The sequence below is a fragment of the Equus asinus genome, chromosome 1 (genome assembly GCF_041296235.1).
Source record: "Equus asinus isolate D_3611 breed Donkey chromosome 1, EquAss-T2T_v2, whole genome shotgun sequence".
Lineage (NCBI taxonomy): Eukaryota > Metazoa > Chordata > Mammalia > Perissodactyla > Equidae > Equus > Equus asinus.
In genome coordinates this window covers 135,392,632-135,418,499 of record NC_091790.1, presented here as the reverse complement: position 1 = coordinate 135,418,499, position 25,868 = coordinate 135,392,632, and the positions used below count along the sequence as shown (strand labels likewise).

The following is a 25,868-nucleotide window of genomic DNA, read 5'->3' as shown; positions in this document are numbered from 1 at the left end:
TGAACAACTATATAAAGTACTAAAAAGTTTAAGAGTGAATTTTCAGTTGTGGAACCTTGAAAATACCAGTATGAAATGAAACTCCGAAACCAATCTTTTTGATTGCAACAAAATATCTTTTCTAAAGCTCAGATGCTCAACAAAGTTACTTAAACTCTTGCTTTTCCAGGAAAATGTGAAATCATTACTACATTTTGTTGACTGAGTAGAATGTATAACATAGATTAACCAAAAGAAAGGCAACAATGTTTTAAAAAAAACAGACAAAAGAAATGATAAATGATAGGCTCAAATAAGAATTACATCACAGGGTTCACCTTTATCCTCTTGCAACGAGGTTAATTATGTTTCATGAACATGAAAACTTTTTTAGTATGAAATGTACATTTTCATGGTGCTTTAGCATATATAAATAAATAAACATACCTGTTCGGACTTAAGTACACTGAGTTCCTGCTGAAGTTTATCCTTCTCACTCGGTTCCATTGTCTCAGGCAATGATTCGTTCGTCGCTGATGGCAAGTGACTCAAAACTAACTGTTCTTGCTTGCTTTCTGTTCCAATAGTCATATTTTCAAAAGAAATTTTATCTTCCTTCATCATTTTTGATTCTTCACCAAAATCTTTATTTATTTTAGAAATTGGCCCTCCAGACTCCCCGCTTGTCATAGTCACAACTCTCTCTCTTAAAGACTTTAACTGAACATCACAGACGTTTACATTTTCCGTCCTATTATGGTTAATTATGATTTCTAGTTCCCTACATCTCAATAAAACTTGCTCTTTCTCTTGCTTTAAAGATTTAACTTCTTCACTTAGAAAACTAATCTCACCATGTTTCTGTTTTAATTGTTCAGAAAGATCAGAGAGTCTCTCTGACAGTTCTAATTTTTCTCTCTTGGTTACTTCAAGTTTTTCCATAAGTTCTGTTGTATCTTTCTCAACAACCTCACCGATTTCCAATGGTTCTGCTATAAAAGCTTTGTCATCATCAATGACTGAACTTTTCATTTTCACTATAGTTGGATTTATTCTTTGCAAATGATGAAGCTCTTCACTAAGTGCTTTAAGCTTACTTTTATACTCTACTTCTTGTTTATTTTTACTCTCTTCTAAATCCATTTTTACCTTCAGAAGGCAAGCATAATCCTCCTGTAACTCCTGATAGTTAACTTCAAAATTTTTTTCAGCAAATGAAAAAGTGTTCCTTTGCTTTTCAATCTCTTCAGTTAGTTGAATACATTGTTTTCTGAGGTCCTCATTTTCCTCTGTAAGTATTTCTATTTCTTTTTGACAGCTACAGTCTTTGGGTTTGGACTTAATGGAATCTATGAAAATTAATCTTTCTTCTTGGTTAACAGGAGTATATTTTTTCAACATGTCTTCAAGGGCTTTCTTTTCATCTTTAAGAATGCTATTCTCTGCTTCAAGTTGTGCAAATTTTTCTTGAAGGTCATCTTCTTTTTCTTTCATTTGTTTCTCCAATAATTCAGTTTTAAGTTGTAATTCTTGAACTTCTTGTTCAAGTGTACCCTTTTCCTTTTCTTCTTGTCTGAGTACTTCAATTTCTTTTTGAAGTTCATTGATTTGAAGAGTCATTTCTTCTGATTTTGAATTCACAAGGGACTGCTGTAAATCTTTTAGCCTTGAAATTTCCAAAATTAATTGATTCTGCTTAGTTATCAAATTGTCTTTTTCAAACTGCATGGTTTCTATCTTTTGACTCATTTCATTCTGTAAGCCATCTATCTGCTGTTTATAGTGAATTCCTAAGTTATCTTTAAGTTTTTCAATATTTATTCGATGCTCAATTTCTAAATCTTCCTTCAGTTTGGAAAGTTCTTCTTCATGACTAAACAGAAGCTGTGTCCTCAGCCTCTCTAATTCAGCTTCTTGTGATTCAGCCATTCTGTCTAACACAGCATTCTTTTCTCTTTCTAACATTTCAAGTTTTATCTTATAATTTGTAACTTCTGCTTCATGTTTTAATTCTAGTTCCTTCCTGGATTCACATGCAGAAACAATCTCAGCTTTCAAATCTTCAACTGTACTAAGGGACTTATATGCTTCATTGAGTTTACTTTCTTGTTCAGCTATTGTCTGTCTAGCTCTCTGAATTTGGTCCCTTGAAAAGCTCAATTCTTCAAAAAGGTCTTTAAGTTGTCTCTGTAGAGCAGACTTTTCTCCTGAAATTACTCCTAGTTCTTCCTTGAGTTTTTCCTTTTGAGAGTTAGTATCTTGCAATTTTATATTCAGTTCATTTATTGCCATATTCATTAACTTTATTTGCTCTTCATTAACTGTAATATTTGGATACGATCTTAAAGCATTCTCCATTTCTCCCTTGTGTCGTGTTTTCAGTTCTTCTATCTGTAACATGTGTTGTTTTATTAACTCTTGTTTCATCTGCACTATCTGCTGCCCATACATCTCATCCAGCTCCGCCCGGAGTTGTTCTAACTTTCTTTGTGTTTCTTGTTCCATTCGTTGTAGAATATCAGTTTCAAATTGGCTATCTTTATGATTTTTCTTCTGAAGTTCTTCAACTGTTCCCATTAATTGTTTTACTTCCTCAGAACACTGTCTTTCTTTTTGCTTGGAATTAGTCAGCTCTAATTTCACATTTTTTAACTCTTGGTTCTTTTGTAGAACATGTTCTTGTAATTCTTCTAGTAATTTATCAGCAGCTGTTACTTTATCCTTTAGCTCAAGAGTTTTCTTTTCTTCTTCTATTATTTTTGTACTTAATTCTTCAATGATTGCCTCCTTTTCCTGTATTTCTTTATTTGAGCTTTCTACCTTTTTATCTTGTTCCTTTAGGAAGAAAAAATGAAAATGGCATTTTTAGTTCCTGGCAACTTACACTGCTTAACCCCATTACCAAAAGACTGACAGAAGCCTCCTTTTTACATAATTCTACAAGATGCAAAGCCAGCCCTAGCGCTTTAGTGGTTAAGATTCAGTGCTCTGACTACCACAGCCCAGGTTCGTATCCCGGTCAAGGAACCAGACCACCTATTCGTCGTTTGTCATAACGTGGCAGCTGCATGTTGCTATGATGCTGAAAACTGTGCCACTGGTATTTCAAATCCCAGCAGAGTCACCTATGGTGGACAGGTTTCAGGAGAGCTTCCAGACTAAACAGACCAGGAAGAAGGACTTGGCCACCCACTTTTGAAAAGACTGGCCATGAAAATCCCATGAGTAGCAGCAGAACACTGGAAAAAGACCAGGCAGGGCTTCATTCTGCTGTATACAGGGTCACCAGGAGTTGGAATTGACTCAAAGGCATTAACAACAAATAAAAAGTAACTGCTGGGCCTGCCCCTCAATTTTTCCCAAGTCAATGAGACATAGGACTTGTGTATCCAACACTATTTGTGAGCAAATACTATAGCAGTGTTGGCCTTCTCAGGAAGAAGAAATTTTTTAAATTTTAATTAAAAAATTCAGTCAGATTAAATGTGTCTAAACCATTATATTTTTCTTATTAACTGCTCAACATTCTAAGTCATCAGTATTTTCTATAGCTAGTTAGAGTATTATGTCCTTTATAGTTCTAGAAGAGAGTCCCAAAATTAAATCAAGGTTCCTCCTATGTGTTCTAGTGACTTGAAGGTGTCTGATGAGCGAGCGCTATGAAAAGAGAAAAGCAGTAACAAAAAGAGGTTCCTATAGGTCTGCCTTAACTTCATTCCTGGGCTAAGTGAATCAGAACTTTAGGGATATGCAATGCTTAAGTAGTTGAATCTCAAGTGACATACAAGACAACTACATCATTTATGGCATATCAGCTTGGTCCTGGACTTTTGGTTTAAATAGAAATTTGAAATACTTTTTCTCAGTTCTGATTTGGGACTCTGTTTTGGAATTGTAGATAAGCCTAACTCAGAACACATGCCAAAGCATATCCATAATCACATTCATTCACAGGAGTGTTATAGTACCAGAGAGTCAAGCAGAAGCTGCCCAAATAGTTAAGGGCAGTAATCCCAAGGACAAAGAAAGAAGTTAAAATCCATAGAATGGAACCGAATATACCTCAGTAAAATCACCTTCAGGAGACAGTAGTCCTTCTAGCCTAGAGGACTTAAATGCACCTTGTATTAACATATCTAAAGAAAGAATGTCAAAGCCTAGACAAAGAAAAGCCTCAGAGGCAAGTGTTGGCAGTGCCCATTCAAGTATAGTGAAGGGAAGAGAAGCAAGGTGCCAAGAAACTGAGAATTCTTATCTCTCTGGGAAAACCATACCTAATGTAGAAAGCAATGTTCGGGGTTGTAGCAAACAGAATTTAAGAATTTCAGTCCACAGGTGTGACCATTCCTACTGTGAGATGGATATATCAGGTTATCACAGTCTAATCATACCTAATGTAGAAAGCAATGTACGGGGTTGTAGCAAACAGAATTTAAGAATTTCAGTCCACAGGTGTGACCATTCCTACTGTGAGATGGATATATCAGGTTATCACAGCCTAATGCTAGTGAACATTTTATTCCTCTAACATCCCTTGATCTCATGCTCACTAAACAACTTTCTATCGTTATAATTTGGCTTTTCAAATTCATTTGCCCATGGAAAGAAAGTAAAACCCAATGAATTTGAAGTATACAGGTCCCTGTGATAATTATTTCTCATTGCAAATTAATAATCTTATATTCAAGGTTTAAACATTAGCCTCTTGAACTTGGAAAATCTGAATTCACCTCTGAGATAGCCCAAGTCTCAGCTGAGAGAAAATAAAAACTAAACCAGATTGTTGACCCTATAAGTCAAAGGCCAGATTCTGCACTACATAAATTAACAAGGTAATGAATACTATTCTGTGTAGCCTCTTGAGCAAAATTCTGTCAGTTTTGTCTTGGTATCACATATCCCACCCAATGTCACTGTAAGTAATTATCAAGTGTTGAGTCCTCTTACTTTAACTTCTGTACTAAAATATGACATTTAAATCAATAAAACTCTTTAAATCTTGGTGTTTTCACCTGTAAAACAAAGATAATATTATTTCCTCTATCTCATAGAATATGCTTGAAGTTAAAATAAATATATTAAGGTATTTTATTTTCACTGTGCTACATACAAATATATTTATGTACTAGTAAAAAGTCTAAAAGGTGTGTGAAACCTATAAGAAAGTAAAATCATTCATAGTGGTCAACTTCAGTTAAATTGTTAAGTAATTAGTCTTGAAAATGTTAATGCTGTTACAAAATCTATAACATTTCTATTTCCTGATTTTCTATGGGGGAAAAACCCTCATAAAACAGCCTCAATTAAGAATTGTCCAACACTGATATAATTGCAAACAAACAACAATAATTCTTCATTTACACAACACAAATTCATGGTTCATTTTTCTTACTACCATTTATTTCAAAGTATACGGTTTTAAGCCACTTATTTTGTGTTGCAAAAAAAGACAGCCCTGTGCTTAAGGATACAATCCCTCTATTTTTTGGAAACAGAACTGAGAGAGTGGGGAATAATATACTTCCTGCCTGGGACTACTGCATGATGGGAAGTTCAGAAGATTAGGACAATAAGAATGAGCCCAGAACTGTCAAGCAGTTCGGGAGGGACCAAGACAGTTTCAACTATCACCCTAATGCCCTAGTCCCTCAGCTTCTCTGATGGAATTACTACTCAGGGGGATTCATTCAAAGAAAAAAAAAAGGAGAAATTAAAAGATACATGTAATGAGGGGCCGGCCCGGTGGCACAGCGGTTAACTTCTCGGCAGCCCAGGGTTCGCAGGTTCAGATCCCAGGTGCGGACATCGCACCGTTTGGCACACCATGCTGTGGTAGGCGTCCCACATATAAAGTAGAGGAAGATGAGCACAGATGTTAGCTCAGGACCAGGCTTCCTCAGCAAAAAGAGGAGGACTGGCAGTAGTTAGCTCAGGGCTAATCTTCCTCAAAAAGAAAAAAAACATACATGTAATGAAAGAGACTGATAATAAAAGTATTCTTATTAATATTCAAATAAATGTTATTCCTCTTATGAAAATGAATTAGTTGAATTTCAATACTCTCAAATTACATGGCCTACTGAATATAATACAGTAACTATAATAAAATCCAGTTTCCAGGCTCTTCTAACCTAGGCCTAGACTGTCTTTCTACTCTTACCTCCCAGAAAGACTCCCTTTCAAAGATCACTGTTTTCTAGTAAATTATTTTTCGCTTCCTATATACATTATCAACATGTTTTAGCCTGAGTCTTTAAGCACACTCCACCCTCAGTCTAAAATGTCCTCCCCATCTGTCAGTTCAGATTCATAATTTATTCATAATTATTCTAAAATGTCCTCCCCATCTCTGTCAGTTCAGATTCATAATTTATTCACTTATTTACCAAGTAAGTATGGGTAGCTGCTGTGTGCCGTGCATTATGCCAATTGCTAAGCGAACAAAATACAATAAAAAAGGAATTGTTCCATAATATATAAAGAACTCACACAACTCAACAACAAAATAATACACAACCTGGTCAAAAAATGAGCAGAGGATATAAACAGACATTTTTCCAAAGACATACAGATGGCCAATAGCCACATGAAAAAATGTTCCACACCACTAATCAACAGGAAAATGCAAATCAAAACTACAGCAAGATATCATCTTACACCTGTTAAAATGGCTGTAATCACTAAGACAAAAAAATAACAAATGTTGGAGAGGTTGTGGACAAAAGGGAACCCTCATACACTACTGGTGGGAATGCAAGCAGGTGCAGCCACTATGGAAAACAGTATGGAGATTTCTCAAAAAACTAAAAATAAAAATACCACATGACCCAGCTATCCCACTACTGGGTATCTATCCAAAGAACTTAAAATCAATGATTCAAAGTGATTTATGTACCCCTATGTTCATTGCAGCACTGTTCACAATAGCCAAGACATGGAAGCAATCCAAGTGCCCATTCACCAATGACTGGATAAAGAAGATGTGGTATATACATACAATGGAATACCGCTCAGTCATAAAAAAAGACAAAATCATCCCATTGGCAACAACATGGATGGACCTGGAGGGTATTACGTTAAGCAAAATAAGCCAGACGGAGAAAGACAAACACCAGATGATTTCACTCATATGTGGAAGATAAACACACAAAGAGAATAGGTCAGTGGTTACCATGGGAAGGGGGTTAGGGGGTGAGCAGGGGGTGAAGGGGAGCACTTATATGGTGATGGACAAGTAATAATGTACAACTGAAATCTCACAATGTCATAAACTATTATGAACTCAATAAAAACACATACAAAACAAACAAACAAACAGGAGTTGTTCCAACTTACAGACCTACCTCCAGTCTAAAGCCTACCCTGAATCACTTCCCTTATGAAACTGGACCTGCTCAGAATTTTCCAAACACTTTACTACACTTGTCCTTGTTTTGTGGTGTCTTGTGCACGTGCCCTACTAAACCATGAGTTCCAGTGAAGAAAAAGCCCCATTTTAAGCGTCACTACCTCTTGCAAGGGCCTGGTACACCACAGGTGTTCTGTAAACATCCACGTGATGATTTTTAAATTACCTGGGTTGTAAGGCATGTCCATTTCATAATTTCCATATCTTACATTTGTACATTTCCTATTTTCCTAAGAGACAGTCTTTAGAGTTGAAATCTGTGTCTACCACCAACTTATTACCTATATACTTGGCTAATTTACTTCATCTTGCTTTGCCTTGGTGTCCTCATCTATAAAATAAGGGTGATAATGATAACCTCATAAGGCTGTTGTGATGATTCAATGAGTTAATGTGTGTAAGATGCTTTGAATATTGCCTGGTATCAAGTAAACAAAAATAAATACTAGCTAATATTTTTATTATTACCCAAACAATATTCTTGTCTTGGTAATTTCTCAACCTCTTGCAGAAGAACTTTCTAGGTTTATAAAAAGTACTGTATTATATGTGTAGCCTATCCTCATTATTCACAGTTCCATATTCGCAAATTCAACTACTTGCTAAAATTTATTTGTAACCCCTAAATCAATACTCACAGTCACTTGCAGAAGTGCACAGAGTGATAAAAAATTTGAGTTGCTCGACACACATTTCCAGCTGATGTCAAACAAGTCAACCACACCCTGCCTTCTTGTTTGGGTTCTCATGTGGAGAAGATGGATGGAAAGGAAGAGGATGGAGAGGGTAGGGAGCAGAGCAGTGCAAGAAATTCTGGCTCTGAGCCAGCTGGATAGAGACTGAATTCCAACTGCAGCAACTGTTAGCAGGGCAGCCTCAAGCAAGTCACTTAACATTTCTGAACCTCATTTTCTCTTTTGAAAAATAAACAAAATACAATCTACTAGGATAAGTTGTTTTTAGAATTTAAGATTATAATCTACGTGAGATATGTATATGTGTGTATGTATGTATATATATATATTATATACCCCTTAGGACACTTATTTGCTAAATAAGTGTTCCAGGCAACTTTATAAAACTTAACTAACATGAATAAAGAGAATCAACTGGTTTTTTTCCTAATTAAAAGCCATAAAACTTCATCTTGTTGTGAAAATATTTTCAGAATTTCATAACCATGGCTAAAATGAGAAGAAATACCTTTAGATGAAAAGAAAAAAAGATAGAAATTCTGGTTATAAATTTAGATTCTTCTGAGAACTCAGTTTAACAGAGGCTGATCATTTTCAAGGAACTCAGTAATAAGTATTATCTTAAAAACTATTACCGTGAGACTCCCAACTGCTTTTGAAATAAATTAGTTTACATACTTACAGAGCTCTTCTTAATTCTGAAATTTTATGATTCATGTGCATAATAAAAACATAAACACTTCCATAAAAATCTTTAAATTGTAAAGCTGCTGCACGTTGGCTGACTTCCTTAAAATAAACATACCATTTCATATGTCCTAATTTTCTCTTGTAGGAAACTAATTTGCATTTTGAAGTCTTCTTTCTTTTTTTGATAATCTTCTAGTAGATGGTCTTGTTGCTCCAGTTGCTGCTGATGAGTGAGGATCTGTTGTTTGGCTTGTAGTAAATCTGCAGCTGTGTTACTATGAGTGCTGTTTCTCAGAGTTTCACTAGCCTGTAACTTGAAAATAGAAATCCCAAAGTATTAAATTCCGAAGTGACTGCACTAAGGAACAGACATCTTTTGAGGTATTACTCAGCCCACAATTGCTCTCTGGGAACTGTGCTGGATTCACGGGCTTGAGACCTCAACAAACATGCTGCCATGGCTGATCAGACAAGTATGAGCATATTATCCAAGCTGAACCAGTAAGATTATCTTTCCCATGACAAAGCAGAAAAAGTAGTCTAGTGAGAGGTAAGACTGAGGCAGACACCCAGAAGGAAATGGGTCCTGAAAGACAGTACTTTCTGAATTCCTGATGACTTTCTAGTTTCTGGCTCCAATCCCTCTCAGAGGCGTGGTTGTATTTCTGCCTGGAATTCTGTAAGATAAGCTTGTATCCTCACATTAAATTCCTCCTTTTTGCTTAAACCATCTCAAATTATTTTCTGTTACTTGCCATCAGAAACCTTGATTAATATAATTAGATTCCTATGGCTCTAATTAAAGTTAAGGGGAATATATTTAGTCTAGTTACCACTTTAGAATTTAACTAAAATATAATCAAAACAGGGTTGGCAAAGGTAGGACGTGACTACAAGTTAATTTCTGCAAAAATCCACCCAATCAGACTTATGAGTTTTTGTAGGATTTCAAAACACAGACAAGGAAGAAGTAGAAAGCAAATAAGAGCAAGAAGCCACTCAAGAAGTCTGAATTAAATTCTTGATTAACAATAGGTATTTACTAGTGTTTCCAACATGATACATAATAAGCTTTTAAATACATAATGTCTTTTAAGAAAATTTACATTCATTCTTGAAAGTACGAAAAATTTTTAAAAATTCATTACTAAATAGCTAATAAATTTTGTTCTATTAGTTAATACTTACATGCTGGAATTGAATCTGTAATTTTTGACTTTGTTCTGTCAACTCTAAAAATTCTCTCATTGTCTCATCCTTTTCTCTTCTTGCTTGTTGTAAATTAGCAGTGAGCTGGGTTATGATGCCATCTCTTTGTTTAATGGCAGCTTCAAATTCTTGTAACTAAAAGACATAAGTGAAAATAGTAAGTGCTAGACATTTTCTTAACAAAATTGAATATTATTATAAGCAGCTGTTCTTCAAAAACATGATATTCAAAATGCATTGGCAGAATTATTACAATTTGTAAGCAATCTTTTCCATATTTGAAAGCTATGAGCTTTCAGGAATTAGTTTTACTTCCACATCAATTTTTTTTTTTTTAATAAAGATTGGCACCTGAGCTCACAACTGTTGCCAATCTTTTTTTTTCCTGCTTTATCTCCCCAAATCCCCCCGGCCATGTCCACACCCAGGATCTGAACCGGCAAAACCCTGGGCCGCCAAAGCAGAGTATGCAAATTTAACCACTCGGCCACGGGGCCAGCCCCGACTTCCACATCTATTTTTTTAAAAATTACCTAACTGAGGAACAAAATACATTAGGTCTGACTTATCCATATAGCTATTTCTAGAAGGAAGGCTGCCTTTATATTTAGGGATGCCACAATCTGTTCATAGGTATAACCATCACAGACACATTCAAGCCTCAATTGTTGCTGGACAAGATGAAACTGGAATGTCTGTCACCCTCATCAATGTTCTATTTCACCTTATTTTCATAAGTGGCTACCACAAACAACAGATGTCATTTTCACCACAAGAGGTTATTCAGAAGGACTTGCTGACATTTTTAATGAGTTTAAGTCAAAACATTTTATGTAGTTTGCAACATAATTTTCTCTCAGGCTGATTACAAAAACATCTATCCTACTGAAGTGATTTCAGCCTTAGCTACCTCATAAAGTTAAACAAAAGAGTTAGCATAAGTCCTATTAATGGAATCTTAGTTTTACGTGAGGTTGTTCATGATATATATAAGGATATACATTATAAGATGACTTTAACTTACCATTTAAAAACTCCATCTTTAAAGAATGTATACATACGATCATTCAAATTTCCTATTTTTGTTTTTGTGAGTAACAACCCAAAAGCCACAATAGGTAAGCCTACCTGCTGCAGTCCTTCAGTCCCATAGGTGGCCCTCATTTCTTCTAGTTCCCTGTTTAGCTCTTCAATCTCATGCTGTTTCCCAGCCAATTCATGTTCCATCTCCATGTGGGTGTGACTGAACTGTGCTCCATGTTCAGAAGAAGAATCATCAACACAAAATTCTTCTTCCTAAATCAATCCCAGGTTTTTAGTAATTCAGTACTAGCAACATTCCTCAGGAAGAGGGATTCAAAAATTGAATTCCATAGCAAAGTCTACTTTAAAACATCACTCATCACCTGGGAGTTTACTAATATGGCAACCTAGGTATCTGCAAATTCTGTTACAATTGAGTTTTATAAGAAAAGATGGATAATTGTGTTTTGTTATACGTTAAAAGTATTTAGAAATCACACACAGAAAGAAGTACATGCAGGAAAAAGCTCTGTTAGTAAGCCAGATGATTTTAAATAGTATAAAACATTAGTATCATGAGTAGTTTTAAATACTGTACCCTTAATAAATTTGTAGGTTTTTCTGCTCTCACCACAAAGCTGCAACCATTTACCTGTATAAAAACAATTTCCTGATTTATTATGATTTTAGATAGAATTTTATTTAAAGCTAACCATGATATTTCTGCTAACTGTATTCACGTATCTTTTATGCCTAGGGAAAATGCCTCATTGGCAAAAACAGATACAGTGATCAAATTTAATCTAAGCATCTAAAAGACATTATGACCATTTCAAATGCCAATGATTCCTCAAACATTTGAGTACTTACAATGCAAAAGACACTGTACTATACATTTTCATTTAAATGAATTAAAGTTCTAAGTTCAGTTTCTACTTTGACTTCAGGAGGATAACTAAAAACCTCAAGTTACCAGATCCTCTTCTACAAAACACTGCCTTAAAATCATTCAAATAATTTTTTTGATTAAGCCTTATTCATTTTAAAGTAAAACTGTTTACTGGTGCAAATTCATTGAAGGTTGGTAGGCAGGTCAAGAGTAGAAGGAGATGAAGAGGTGAGAAAAGCTTCCCCAAGAACTTATCCCTGGAGGTAGTACTATGATAGCCATGCCAACCCTGATCGATGTGGAGATTTTCCATAACATATTACTGCCTGTCTCTATCACAGACATTTTGTGGTAGGAGGAAGGAGGATGACAGACTATGTCTCCAGGGTCAATCTAGTGGGAGATTAATTTCAGATCAATTATCTATTTAACAGTCCCACCTTTCCCCCTAACAGTGCACAAATGAACTTTATTCCTGCCCACATCTTAATTATTCACAATTCCATGTTAATAGAATCCAAGATGAAGTTTTTACCGTTGAAATACATAGGATAAAATATCCTAGAATTAGGCTTAGATCCATATGAACCAAAATACTTTAAAAAGTGAAGATTCTAATTAAGAATTGTTTAGAGTTTGAATCCTTTGTTTTTTCCTAAGGATAATTTCTGAAAAACAAAGCTAAAGAAAAAAAAATTTTCACTTTACGGCAACACAATATTGCAATTTCTGAAAACTATCAAAGACAGGAGTGCTAACTCTATTATTAATATCAAGTCATTTGTAATAAAATTTGTAATTAAATTCGTCCAAATTTCAATTACTTTCTTGATTCTGAAATGAAGTATTTTGATAAGCATCTATTAAAATTTTTACTTTAGAGTAACAGTGTAATGGAATGGATTTTATGAATATCTTCAAACATTATAATAAGCAATATATCCTTTAAGTGGTGATGATATCACTATTACATGCTGGTTATCTATTTATAATAATTAATTGTATTTAACATATTATGTAGCCAACAGTCAACTTAATTTTTCTCTAAATTAAGCAAATTTAACACCTGAACAACTCATATGTATTGGCTTCTTAAAATACTATATGACTGTTTTCAAAACTTAATCATATGTTACTATAATGGATATAAAAACTTTATTAATATTAATAAATTTTTAAAATACAGTATCATGTAAATAGGTAATAAAAGATTATTCATCAGAACTAAACTAAAACAAACTATATTCCAAAGATATAATAGAAATACTGAATGGGAATATTAGGGTCATTAATACTTAGCAATAAATTACTCTATTTTTTAATGTAGATAATTATTTTATTGATACCTATAGGGTAAAGTATTTATCTCTTCTTCTTACCTTAGCCTTCTAACACTATACTTGGTAAACCATAATATGAAAGATAAATTAATAACTTGAAACATGATGATTAGATTACTATAGACTCCTTCAAGTGAAAAAAAGTTCAACTTTTCTTCATGTCCATTTTTACTGTGACATTTGTCAAAATTATTTAACCTTCAGGCTGTACTAATATATTCTTTCTGCATTCACAGATTTACTCAACCTGTACAGACAAATTGAAGATTTGGGAAAGTACAAGTAAGGTACATTTTAAACTTTAAAATGTTCTGTAGAGGTAAGTATCATCTCATAAAAATAATGCTATGCAGAAAGAATCAGAGGAAAGATCATTCTTATTTTATAATCATAAAATGGCCTTAATACAAAAACTTTTCCCTATAGTGGACATTAGTTTAAAAACATTAAAAAAAACCCTTACTATTTATGATTAATACCTTATCCTTATTACACTTAATTTCACAGCATGTATATTAAAAAATATTAATCATGAATGTTTTAATAAAAATAAGAAGAATCTGACGGTTCATAAAAGTTCATGAAAATTACAGGAGTTCAATGTGCCTAGCTGACTCACAGAAGTGGAGCCAAGTAACCAACAAGGTTAAAATCATTCATTCAAAGTTAAAGTTGAACACCAAGCACCATACTGTATACCTTAAATATATATAATTTTTAATCATCAATTATACCTCAATAAAGCTGAAGCAGGGGAGGAGAAAAAGAAAATGAAGTGAAATTAAAAACAAAAAACCAAAAAAAATAAGTCAAAGTTGAATGGCTACACTTATATTACTTTATGGCTTATAGGCTATGTCTCCAACTCCAGGCAGTCATGTCATAAATGTCATGAATCATACAAGTGACTTGGTTAAGAAGTACTGAATAATAAGATAAAAGCCAATACGGGAGTATGTGCCCTACTCTCATTTCATCTTTCTATACATAGCAAAGTACATTTATTTATCTGTCTTGTCTCTATATTGCCTGTAGCATTCTCAACTTTCTCCAAGTAGCTCTTCTCAAGGGTAGCAATAAAAATATTTCATGTATATGGCATTCTGGATATGAAATGTCCCTTCATCAAGGACTGAACAGATTATGTATAATTTAATTCTTAAGAGGGGTATTTTTTATTTAGTCTGATTTCTCTAGTATATGTAATTGGACATATATTTATACAGAACAGATCTTATGTAGGGCAGAGAATAAAATTATCTGACTAATTCCTTTTAGACCTGAATCCATTTTTCAATCCAATGAGTATACTAGCCATAGAAGTCAAGAACATTAAGCACACACCATATCTATACACATAAAATTTCCAAACTAGGTTCTAATTAAATATATAATCAGAATCTAAAACTCCTCTGAGAATAATTTGTTAAAAGAATGTTCATCACTTGTTTCATATAAACTTAGTGTGAAGAAAAGCATATTTCTACTGAGGCGTAGGAAAGAACCAGGATTTGCTGATTATCTTTTATATACCAAACACCATACTACATATTATGAAATAATCCTCAAAACCACCCTGTGAGGTAATTATCTTTTATATATCAAACGCCATACTAAATATTATGAAATAATCCTCAAAACTGCCCTGTGAGGTAACTCCCCCATTTTACAGGTAAGGAAACTGTACTTCAGAGTTTAAGTGATGTGTCCAAGTTCATACAACTTGGAGGTGACGAAGTTGAAATTTGAACACAGAACTTTCTGGCTCCAGAGCCCGTGCTCTTTTATATCACCTTATTTCCCTACATACCAGAAAAATAACAGTAATGTTTAGACAAAATACAAGATCATTACGTGGCCTATGATTAAAAAGATGTAATTTTGAAATTTTACAATCTTGGCTACAAACCAGAGCAGCCAAGATTACTAAACTTTGCAAATCTGGCATTTGTAGTGAAGTTATAATGTATGTGTTGCCTAGAAAGGAATTTCATTTCTGGGTGTGTTACTGAGAAATAATTTCTTAAGAGTTTCAATATAAAGAGTATCACCATGTGAGATTTATACTTAGTTTATAAATTTGCCCTACTGATGATTCCTCTGCCTCCTGCCAGGGTGATAATGGCTTATAAGTCCCCTGTAATTCTAGCTCAGTCAAACCAGTCCAACATCATTAAATGGAGTAGGGAAAGTCTTCAAACTAACCCAGGGCAACATAGATTCAAGCAGTATCACTCTTAGCAATCTTGATGAGATGACATCAAACATTTCACAAACTGTCAACTTTTCTATGGTTTTCTATAGACACAGTGAGTATGTATGTTCCTCAAAGTATAATCCATTGTGAAACCAGGCTCAACGAGTACAATATTACAAGGGTTGATTGAAATCAGGTCAAAAATCATTTCATAATTATCTCTTTTCAATGTAATCTTCTAAATCATTGTTTTTTCAAACGGTAAGTCAGTTAATCAATTTAGTTTTGTGATCAGCATTAAAGAGAAAAAGTATCAGAGGACATATCACACAGTAAAGGGAAATATCTTTCCTCAAATTTTTGTTTGAAAAAACTACATATGTATATGTGTATATAAACATTTATTCATGTACACAATTATTCACATATATAACTATATACATATGTAACTATATATGTAAATCTATAAAATTACAGATACTCATACATATACATAAAACGTATTTCTTATTGTTGAACCATAGTCAACATGCCCTTTTATCTGTAGAAGTTATATTTTTAAGTTACTTGTACTTCACCTTGAAAGACAATATATTTAACTAGGTATCATAGGTAAGTAGTTTTAATACACTTTTTTGGACCTCATAATTCCTACCACTTTTTTTTGCGCTGAGGAGGATTCACCCTGAGCTGAGATCTGTGCCAATCTTCTTCTATTTTGTATGTGGGTCACCACCACAGCATGACTGCTGACAAGTGGTGTAGGTCCACACCCAGGAACCAAACCTGGGCCGCCGATGTGGAGCACGCCAAACTACTAGGCCACAGGGCTGGCCCGCCACCAGTTTTTTAATTTAAAAAATTGAGGCAAGAAATGTCTCAGTGTAACACGAATTTCTATTATTAACACTTTCACTAAAAAACTTGCAAATCACAATATTTTGATGTCTTTAGCTTTCAAATCTATCTTAATAAAAATTAAATTTTACTCTCTTATCCCAATGTGAGAAAATGGCTATATAAAATTTTAACCAAATTTCATAGGTATGTATGAGCTAGTCTGACCTGTAACCACCTGGCTTATAAAAAAAATTGCAAGCTGTGATTTTAAATCAAGATACTTCCTGTAGAGGCAACTTTATGTAGCCAAAATCAGGCACAAATTTATTTACTTAATGCCAGTTAATTATTTTCCTGACCAGATTACTAACAAGTAAGCTCCCAGCTTTTATACACATTAAACTTGTGAAGTGTCAAACTTTTTAACTTCCATTAGCAATCAAGAACAGTAATATGTTTATTCAAGAACATGAAGTTACTTCTTTTCTATTAGAAACCTACAATAAATCAAAACATAAGGAATACACTGAGTTGAACCATTCAGAATAAGGAATAACTTTCTATTTCTATTTCTATTTCTGGGCCAAAGAAATAACAATCATATCTAAAAAAATAAGAAAAAGATAACAAAAATAACATTTATTACTGACAATAAAGATTATTTCCTAAAGTGGCCAACGCTACATCAGTTTTTATCTCCTAAATTAAAAATCACTATTGCCACATTAACTTCAATAAATAAATTTATATAATTAGAATTCAAGCATTTATAAAAAGTATTATTCAAAATGAAACAGCCCATATTATGAAATGTTTGGTATGTTAAATATGAATACCTTATAACAACCATGTATTCTAGAAACCCAATATCAAACACTTTCCCAGAAACTAAAACAAGGCCTCTACCTAATGAAGCATCAGGCTATTCAAAGAGATTTAAGACCCTAGTTAATAATCTGACAAAAAGACATATCAGAAAAACATAATCTTCAGGTTTCCTAGGTCATTTACATTATAGTATGTTATGCCATGTTTTATTACATTTAGAAAAATATAGAAGCATGTGAGTTGCAAGAAATAAAGCACCAATAATCAATAATAGTTTCAAGAACAATATAAAATGTCAATCATAATATTATTTATTCTTACCTCTGAACTATAATCATCTGCTGTGGTTGAAATTTCACTTTCCGGCTAAAACAAAAGTAAAAACTAATTATATTAAGGTCCTTTCCCCTCTAAATATTACACTTTTTTATTAACCCATTACTAACAGTAACGTGATAGAAAACTCACATATAAATATCACTAAAAAAATAGTAAAAATTATTCAAATCTTGAAAAATTTCACTCTGATTATGAATCACAATGGCTAAATAACATATCTAAAATTTATCACTAGGCATTTTTCTAAATATAAAAGTATCAAGAGGTACTTTCACACAGGGTCTTGTATACACTACAAATCATTTATAAGACAAAAGCACCAAATAAGATATCATCCCTTTAACTCTTGTATCTCTTTTAAATACAAGAGAGTCCTAAAATGTTAGTCAAAAAAGTTTAATTTCTTCAAAAAGAAGAATCATCAAATCTTGATGCTAGAAAAGTAGTAACAACATGAAGAAAAATAACAACCTTTGTTGTTATTAACTCCTTCACACCTTACAAAGCACTTTCAAAGACATTCTTGTTTCATCCTTACATCCCTGGGATTTGGGACCCCACTGCTTAGAAGTACTAGGAAGAGTCCGGGAGGAAATCTAAAATCTCACTGTTCACCCTCTCATTTACTCTAAGAATCTCATTTTACAAGTGAGGAAACAGACTCAGATTTCACCTTTTCACTCAACAAATATGAACCATCACTGTTCTCATTTCTCATTTACACTTATGGAAATTTTATTTATCACACAAGACCAAGTTCTAAGTCCACCTCCTCTATGATGCAGTAACTGATGCCAGTAACGAAAATAAGCTTTACCCCTATTCTAAAAGTCTGTAGCAGTGGTTCCTAACTTATGTGGTCCTCTTTTAAATCTAAAATATTTTCATGACACAGGCCCTCAGAATTGATTCACTTATGCCTTTTAAACAGCTATTGATTAAATGCATACTGTGAACTAAAACTGTGGTACTGAGGGTAAAATGGTGAACAGGATACTCTTTGCCCTCAAAATACTAAAACTCTAGTAAAGAGCCTAGACATTGATTTGCTATGCAGAAAAAGATAACGAATAAATCTTCAAACCAAATCAAGCATCAGAGTTGCCATATTATATTATTCAAAAGGTCCCAATTTAAAAATTGCAAAATACACAAAGAAAAAGGAAAGTATGGCAAATACACAAGATAAATATCAGTCAGCAGAAACTGTCCCTGAGGTAACACAGATATTGGACTTTAATAGACAAAGACTTTAAACTAGCTATTTCAAAGATTTTATTTTTCCTTTTTCTCCCCAAAGCCCCCTGGTACATAGTTATATATATATATATATATATATATACACATTTTTTCAGTTGTGGGTCCTTCTAGTTGAGGCTTGTGGGACGCCCCCTCAGCATGGCTTGATGAGCTGTGCCATGTCTGCGCCCAGGATCCGAACCGGTGCAACCCTGGGCTGCCGAAGCAGAGCGCGTGAACTTAACCACTCGGCTACGGGGCTGGCCCCAAAACTAGCTATTTTAAATATAATCAAATAAGTGAAGAAAACAATATCTAAAAAACTAAAGAAAATTATAATACTCCCTCATCAAATAGAAAATAATAACAACAAAAAGAACTTATAAAAGAACCAAAGAGAAATTCTGGAGTTAAGGTAGAATAATTGAAATGAAAAATTCAATAGAGGGGCTTAGCAGATCTGAGGAGGAAAAAGAAAGAATCAGCAAACTTCAATATAGTTCAGTTGAAATTATCCAGTCTGAGGAAGGTAATGAAGAAAAATGAACAGAGCATCAATACCAACATATGCATAATGAGAGACCCAAAAGGAGAGAAAGGGACAGAAAAAATACTTGAAGATATTCAAAAACCTCTCAAATTTGATGAAAAACATTAATCTACATATCCAAGATGCTCAACAAATTCAAGTAGGAAAAACTCAAAAAAGATCTATTCTTATGATGAGTAGCAAAATCTCTACTAACATCTCTGACCTCTTGAATAAAGCTTAAATCCCTATATATCTAAAGCTTTCTGTTTCCACATAAATATGCCAGGGCACAATCCAAATTACAACAATCATCTGCCTTGTCCAACACTCTTACTCCTAAACATCTCATCATTCTCTACTCCTGGTATTAGTTGTTGGCTCCACTATCCCACCTACCACCCAATCCACTCTTAACTTCTCCCTCATTTCCTTCTTCTGGAAAATTACATCCTTAAGGGAAGAAAATTAGCACTTCTTGAGAACTTTCTATGGGCCAGGTGCAATCTCCTGCCCCTCACCATTACCACCATCCCATCCTCATCACTTTGTGATCCATTTAAACCTAAACTACTTATGGTTTCTAAATCACATCATGTCTTTTCAAATGCTGTTTCTTCTGCACAGAGGTTGCCTCTCCTACTTCTTTGCCTCTAAGCTAACTATAACTTACACTTCAAGGCTCAGTTCTATTTTCTCTTCCAGGAAACTTTCCCAAATGACACACACAAGGCTGATTTGGGCATTCCTCCAAATCATGGTAATCTAGTGTACCATGTACATTGTTGCTAGCATAGCTCTAATCAGAGTACATGACCTATCTTACACCTGCCTTTCCCACTAGACTCACTTTATGAAACGGCAGAGACTGTCATATTAACCGTTGTACCCTTTGTGTTCAATCCTTGGTGCACTATAATTGCTCAATAAATCCTTGTTGAAACAAGCTCATAAAAATTGAACAGGGTGCTAATAAGTGTTGTCATACAACAACTTTCCACTTAGAATTCTAATGTTTAAAAATCTGGATGAATACTTACTTCAACAGAGAAAACCTGGTCATGTTTGATTATTTCTCCACCATGTAGAGTTCTCATTATTGTGGATTCAGGAGTCACAGCTGATCCTACTTTCTGAGAACTATTTATGTACATCTCATCATTCTGTGCTTGCTCAATATTCAAAGCATGGTATGCTGACACATCATGTTTACCGCTTGAAGTTTTCCTCTTTTTTTTCTGCTTCTTAGAAGGATTCTGCCCATCAGATTGAGCTTTCCTTTGTCGAAACTGGGCAAGCTACAGAAAAATAGAAATTGTCATTATCATCAAAGATCATTTTTCTTTATAATCACTAAAAAAAAAAATCATTTTCAGAGTCACTTTCTTTAAAAGAACAAACCATCACTGAAATGAGGACAAAATAAAGGACAATTGTTACATTCTTATATTCTTTAATATAAGAATAACTGTTGAGGGGCCCGCCTGGTGGCACAGTGGTTAAGTGCGCACGTTTCGCTTCGGGGGCCTGGGGTTCACCGGTTCGGATCCCGGGTGTGGACATGGCACCACTTGTCAGGCCATGCTGTGGTAGGCATCCCACATATGAACTAGAGGAAGATGGGCATGGAGGTTAGCTCAGGGCCAGTCTTCCTCAGCAAAAAGAGGAGGACTGGCAGCAGTTAGCTCAGGGCTAGTCTTCCTCAAAAATAAAAAAGCAGAACAGCTGCTGAATTGCAAAGAAATTAGGTATTTCTGAATGCATGCTATTCAAATATTGAGATGTTAAGACCTGAAAATGTCATGTCTAAAGACAAAAACTTAGCCCAGAGTTGGATAGCATAAGGAAAACAAGTACTCTCATTCACTGAGAGTGTAATTGATGAGAGTGTAATCTCTGGATGTGAGATTATATGAAAATATAGCAGTTCTAAATACATTTGCTTTGTGGAATTTCTGGGACTTCTACTAGTTTATACTAAATGTAATTAATCCATGAAAAAAGACTTAGCTATACAAATGGTCACTGAAGCCTTTTTATTATGGTAAAAAATTAGAAATAATTTAAATATCAAACAATAGTGCTTCTCATCCCTTAATCATTTATATATCATCATCAAGATCGTTCCATTCCTAGTGCCACCTAGACTAAATCATTTACTTAGTATGTTTTAACTAGTGTACTTTTCTTATTTAAATTTATTTTAAAAGGAGACATTCTAACCCTGGTACATTTTCTTTTTAAAAAATAGTAAACAAAAATGAATACAATGAACCCCAAACAGCCAAAGCAATCCTGAGAAACAAGAATGAAGTTGGAAGCTTCAAAATCCTTGACTTCAAAATATACTACGAAGCTACAGTAATCAAAATAGCATAGTACTGGTACAAAAACAGGCACATAGATCAATGGAACAGAATTGAAAGCCCAGAAATAAAACTACACATCTACAGACAGCTAATCTTCAACAAAGGAGCCAAGAAATACAATGGAGAAAGAAAAGCCTCTTCAATCAATGGTGCTGGGAAAACTGGACAGCCACATGCAAAAAAAAAAAAAGAAAGTAGACCATTACTTTCTCCATACACACAAATAGACTCAAAATGGACCAAAGACTTGAAGGTAAGACCTGAAACCATAAAACTCCTGGAAGAAAATATAGGCAGTACACTCTTTGACATCAGTCTTAAAAGGATCTTTTTGAATGCCAGGTCTACTTGGACAAGAGATACAAAAGAAAAAATAAACAAGCGGGACTTCATCACACTAAAGAGTTTCTGGAAGGCAAAGGACAGCAGGATCAAAACGAAAAGACAACCCACCAATTAAGAAAATATTTGCAAATCATATATTCAACAAGGGGTTAATCTCCAAAATATATAAAGAACTCACACAACTCAACAACAAAAAAATAAACAATCCAATCAAAAAGTGGGCAGAGGATATGAAGAGACATTTTCCCAAAGAAGATATACAGACAGCCAATAGGCACATGAAAAGATGCTCAACATCACTAATCATCAGGGAAACGCAAATCAAAACTACACTTAGATACCATCTTATGCCCATTAGAATGGCTATAATCAGCAAGACAAAAAAATAAATGTTGGAGAGGTTGTAGAGAAAAGAGAAACCACATACACCGCTGATGGGAATGCAAACAGGTGCAGCCACTATGGAAAACAGCATGGAGAGTTCTCAAAAAATTAAAAATAGAAATACCACACGACCCAGCTACCCTACTACCGGCTGTCTATCCAGAGAACTTGAAATCAACAATACAAAGAGACTTATGTCCGCTATGTTCACTGCACCATTATTCACAATAGCCAAGATGTGGAAGCAACCTAAGTGCCCATCAACTGATGAATGGATAAGGACGATGTGGTATATACAATGGAATATATACAATGAAATACTACATTAAAAAAAAAGACAAAATCATCCCATTTGCAACAACATAGATGATCTTGAGGGTATTACGTTAAGCAAAATGAGCCAGACAGAGAAAGACAAACACCAGATGATTTCACTCATTTGTGGAAAATAAACAAACTTACGGACAAAGAGACAGTTTAGTAGTTACCAGGGGAATGGGCTTTGGGGGGTGGGTACAAGGGGTGAAGGGGCACATTTATATGGTGACTGACAAATAACACTATACAACAGATATTTCAGGTTATAAACTATTATGACCTCAATAAAAGTAAAAAATGAATACAATGAAAAATAAAACTACATTATTACTATTTTAGTTATATATTATTGCTGAAGGTTATAAGACAAACAGGCAAGTGTTGGAGGGATATTAAGGACATATGAGCATCACAGACTTTTGGTTTGTCATAAGCAGGTGGACGTAAAAGAAACCTGGAAAGGTAATAACTTTCTTACAATACTATCCAATGTTATTTAATACTGGATCAAGGATATCATCTAAAATATCTTGTCACCACCTAAAATCAGAAGAATGCATTACATACTTTGGGCAATAATAGATTAGCTCAATTAAAATAATATTAAAGCAAACCATTGTTAATAAGAAAGATATTTATGACACAGTAGTAGGTATAAAATAATATTGCAACATAATCTTTTTTAATAAAAGGAAAATTAGGTGCACCTCTTTTAACAAAGGCAAGGCAGGCCTCAGGCTCACAGTCTTCAACAATTCTAACTAGCTTAGATTTTAATAACATTATACACATAGGCATGGACAAATTCTGGAAGAATATAACCATAATAACTTCAGTCTACCTCTGGATTTGAGGTTACAGGTATTTTTCCTTATGCTGATTTGAAATTGCCTTTTTTATGGAATAAATTTTCTAAATTTTTTTATGAAGCAACTACTAACCACTGATTCCTAAATTTAATTTGAGTGCTCTGACCATTTGGAGAGGAGAGCTACAAAAGCATAAGAACAGGGGTAAGCCCCTTGTGTCCTAAAAAGAGAAAATATACTACCAATATATTAATTATATAACCATTAATTAGACCAATTACAAAGCTAGCCAATAATTTCTTATGATACAAAGTATTAAAGCAATCAATAACAATATTAACATCATTAACTATCAAAATATGTGACAAACATCAGAACCTAGAATAACATACAACATATTTACACTTACTTAGTTTGCTGTAGATAAAGAGAAATATATACATATGTAGTGTTTACTTAATAAGATGTCTAATTCATTTGTAAGAAATAGCTAGTCACAGCCCTTGTAGAATATAAAAATATATCACATTTAAATTTTTTTCTCAGTTATTTAGCAACTAGCCAGTTACTCTACCCCATGGTCTGCTTACGGAACAGATGCAAGACCAGTTGCTTCTATTTGTTCATTATTAAGCTGCTGGAATGGAGTTAAACTACTTTGGAGGATAGCAAATTCATTCTTAAAAATAAACCAAATAAACACTATTATATATATCATCTGTAAACAAAATCAAAAGTCTAGGCACATTATTTTTAAGATTCCTCAGAGAGAATAGAAAACCAAGAAAAATATTAACAATGACATTCTTGGTATTTATGCTCAATTTCAGAAATTTTTTAAATTGCATGTTATTATGTATTAGAAAATATATTCAGACAGAAGAAAATACCAGGATAAAGATGAAGATTTTGCTTAAAATTCTAACTGTTGGGTTATACATAATTTATATTTAGTATTTACTTATATATACAAATACATAACACAAAGGAGAAAACTAAAACTGCATTATAAAAAGTTTGACTTTTTAAAAACACTTCTGTCTGAGATAACAGTATCCATTACTAAACAAACCAAAATGAAAAAGTTAATAATAGATAAATATGGAATAAAAAGTAGAACGGTCCTATTACAGTGTTTAGAACAAACCACTTCTAAGGACATAAAATTACCAAGAGAATGCTTTAGGCCTGTTACTGATTATAGGAAGTTATATTATTTTTTCAGAACAATTAACCAGAAGGTAAACCCCATGAGGGTAAGGACTTCTGTTTTGTTCACTGCTATATATTCAAAGTCTAGGACAGTACTCAATAAATACATGTTGAGTGGAAAAAAAGATAATTTATCTTTTACACAAAAGTCACCATTCAGTAATCATTTTAAGCATGGTTCCATAGAACCTGAGAATTAAGATGATATAACAGGCATATCTAACTCTATATAAACAAGTTCCAACATCTCAGAATTAAAATTAGCAATTAAATATCTTAAAACACAAAATAATCCTTCTCACCATAATCCTCTCCTCCACCAGACCAAAAAAAAAAACAAAATTTAATTCTCAAAAATAATACCCACAATGGCTTTTTAGCAAGAGTTCTGTTTTATAAAAATGTGAGAGAGGTAACAAGATCATCACATAAATCTAACTTCTTATAGCTATCAAAGCTATTTTTATTTTAAATCTTAAAAAAATGGCAATCTAGCAGATAAGCAAAAATCAGAAACTCTACTAAATTAGCTAATCATCTGATACTGAAATGCTACACTTTAAATTACTAGGAAAACATTTATTCCAAAATATGCTGGAAATTCATACTACAGCCATCTGTGTTTGCCATTTGGAGGCCAATTATAAAAATGTTAACATATGCAGACACAGAAACAGTTGCAAGATTTACTGGAAAGATATTATGTCCTCAGACACTTGTTTTTCAATACTGATTCAGATCTCAAGCAAATACCTCACCCTGACGAGAACATGAATAAATGACTAAACAGAAATGATTGATAGTTTATTTCTTAAATTCATTATTTATAACTTTATAAACATTAGTCTCAATAAAACAAGGAATTTTTAAAATGCTATATAAAAACATGCCACGCTTTCATGATGTCACTTCAAAAAAACTACCAATTGAAATCTGTTTTTTTCTTGAGTGTTCATTGAGTGTTTACAACATGCCTATCGTGTGTCCAGCCCTGTGCTAAAGGCAGGGCAGGTAGTGATGAATCAGACAGAAACCCTACTCCTATGCAATGGAATCCAGGTAGGAAGAACAAATTAAACAAATGATATATTCCTATGTTTCTCTATATTTGTTTAACTTGTTCTTCCTACCTGGATTCCATTGCATAGGAGTAGGGTTTCTATCTGTTTGATTCATCACTACCTGCCCTGCCTTTAGCACAGGGCTGGACACATGATAGGCAGGCC

General features: G+C 33.8%; 1 protein-coding gene across 12 annotated transcripts in view; it reads right to left on the bottom strand.

Annotated features, from left to right (window-relative positions):
• Positions 1 to 25,868, bottom strand: part of AKAP9 (A-kinase anchoring protein 9) — a 159,885-nt gene that overhangs the window by 111,509 nt on the left and 22,508 nt on the right. For 11 of the 12 annotated variants that reach the window (XR_011502958.1, XR_011502960.1, XM_070508256.1 and 8 more), the window contains exons 2-8: positions 20,246 to 20,503; positions 17,420 to 17,464; positions 11,603 to 11,656; positions 11,110 to 11,277; positions 9,961 to 10,116; positions 8,888 to 9,085; positions 427 to 2,814 (exon numbers count right to left, since the gene is read on the bottom strand). Coding sequence is in view for 10 of the 12 variants with exons in the window: in XM_070508256.1 (XP_070364357.1) it covers positions 427 to 2,814; positions 8,888 to 9,085; positions 9,961 to 10,116; positions 11,110 to 11,277; positions 11,603 to 11,656; positions 17,420 to 17,464; positions 20,246 to 20,503 (3,267 nt within the window). In the remaining 2 variants the exon portion in view is untranslated. The remainder of the gene's footprint in view (positions 1 to 426; positions 2,815 to 8,887; positions 9,086 to 9,960; positions 10,117 to 11,109; positions 11,278 to 11,602; positions 11,657 to 17,419; positions 17,465 to 20,245; positions 20,504 to 25,868) is intronic. The other variant, XM_070508280.1, reaches the window with a different exon arrangement.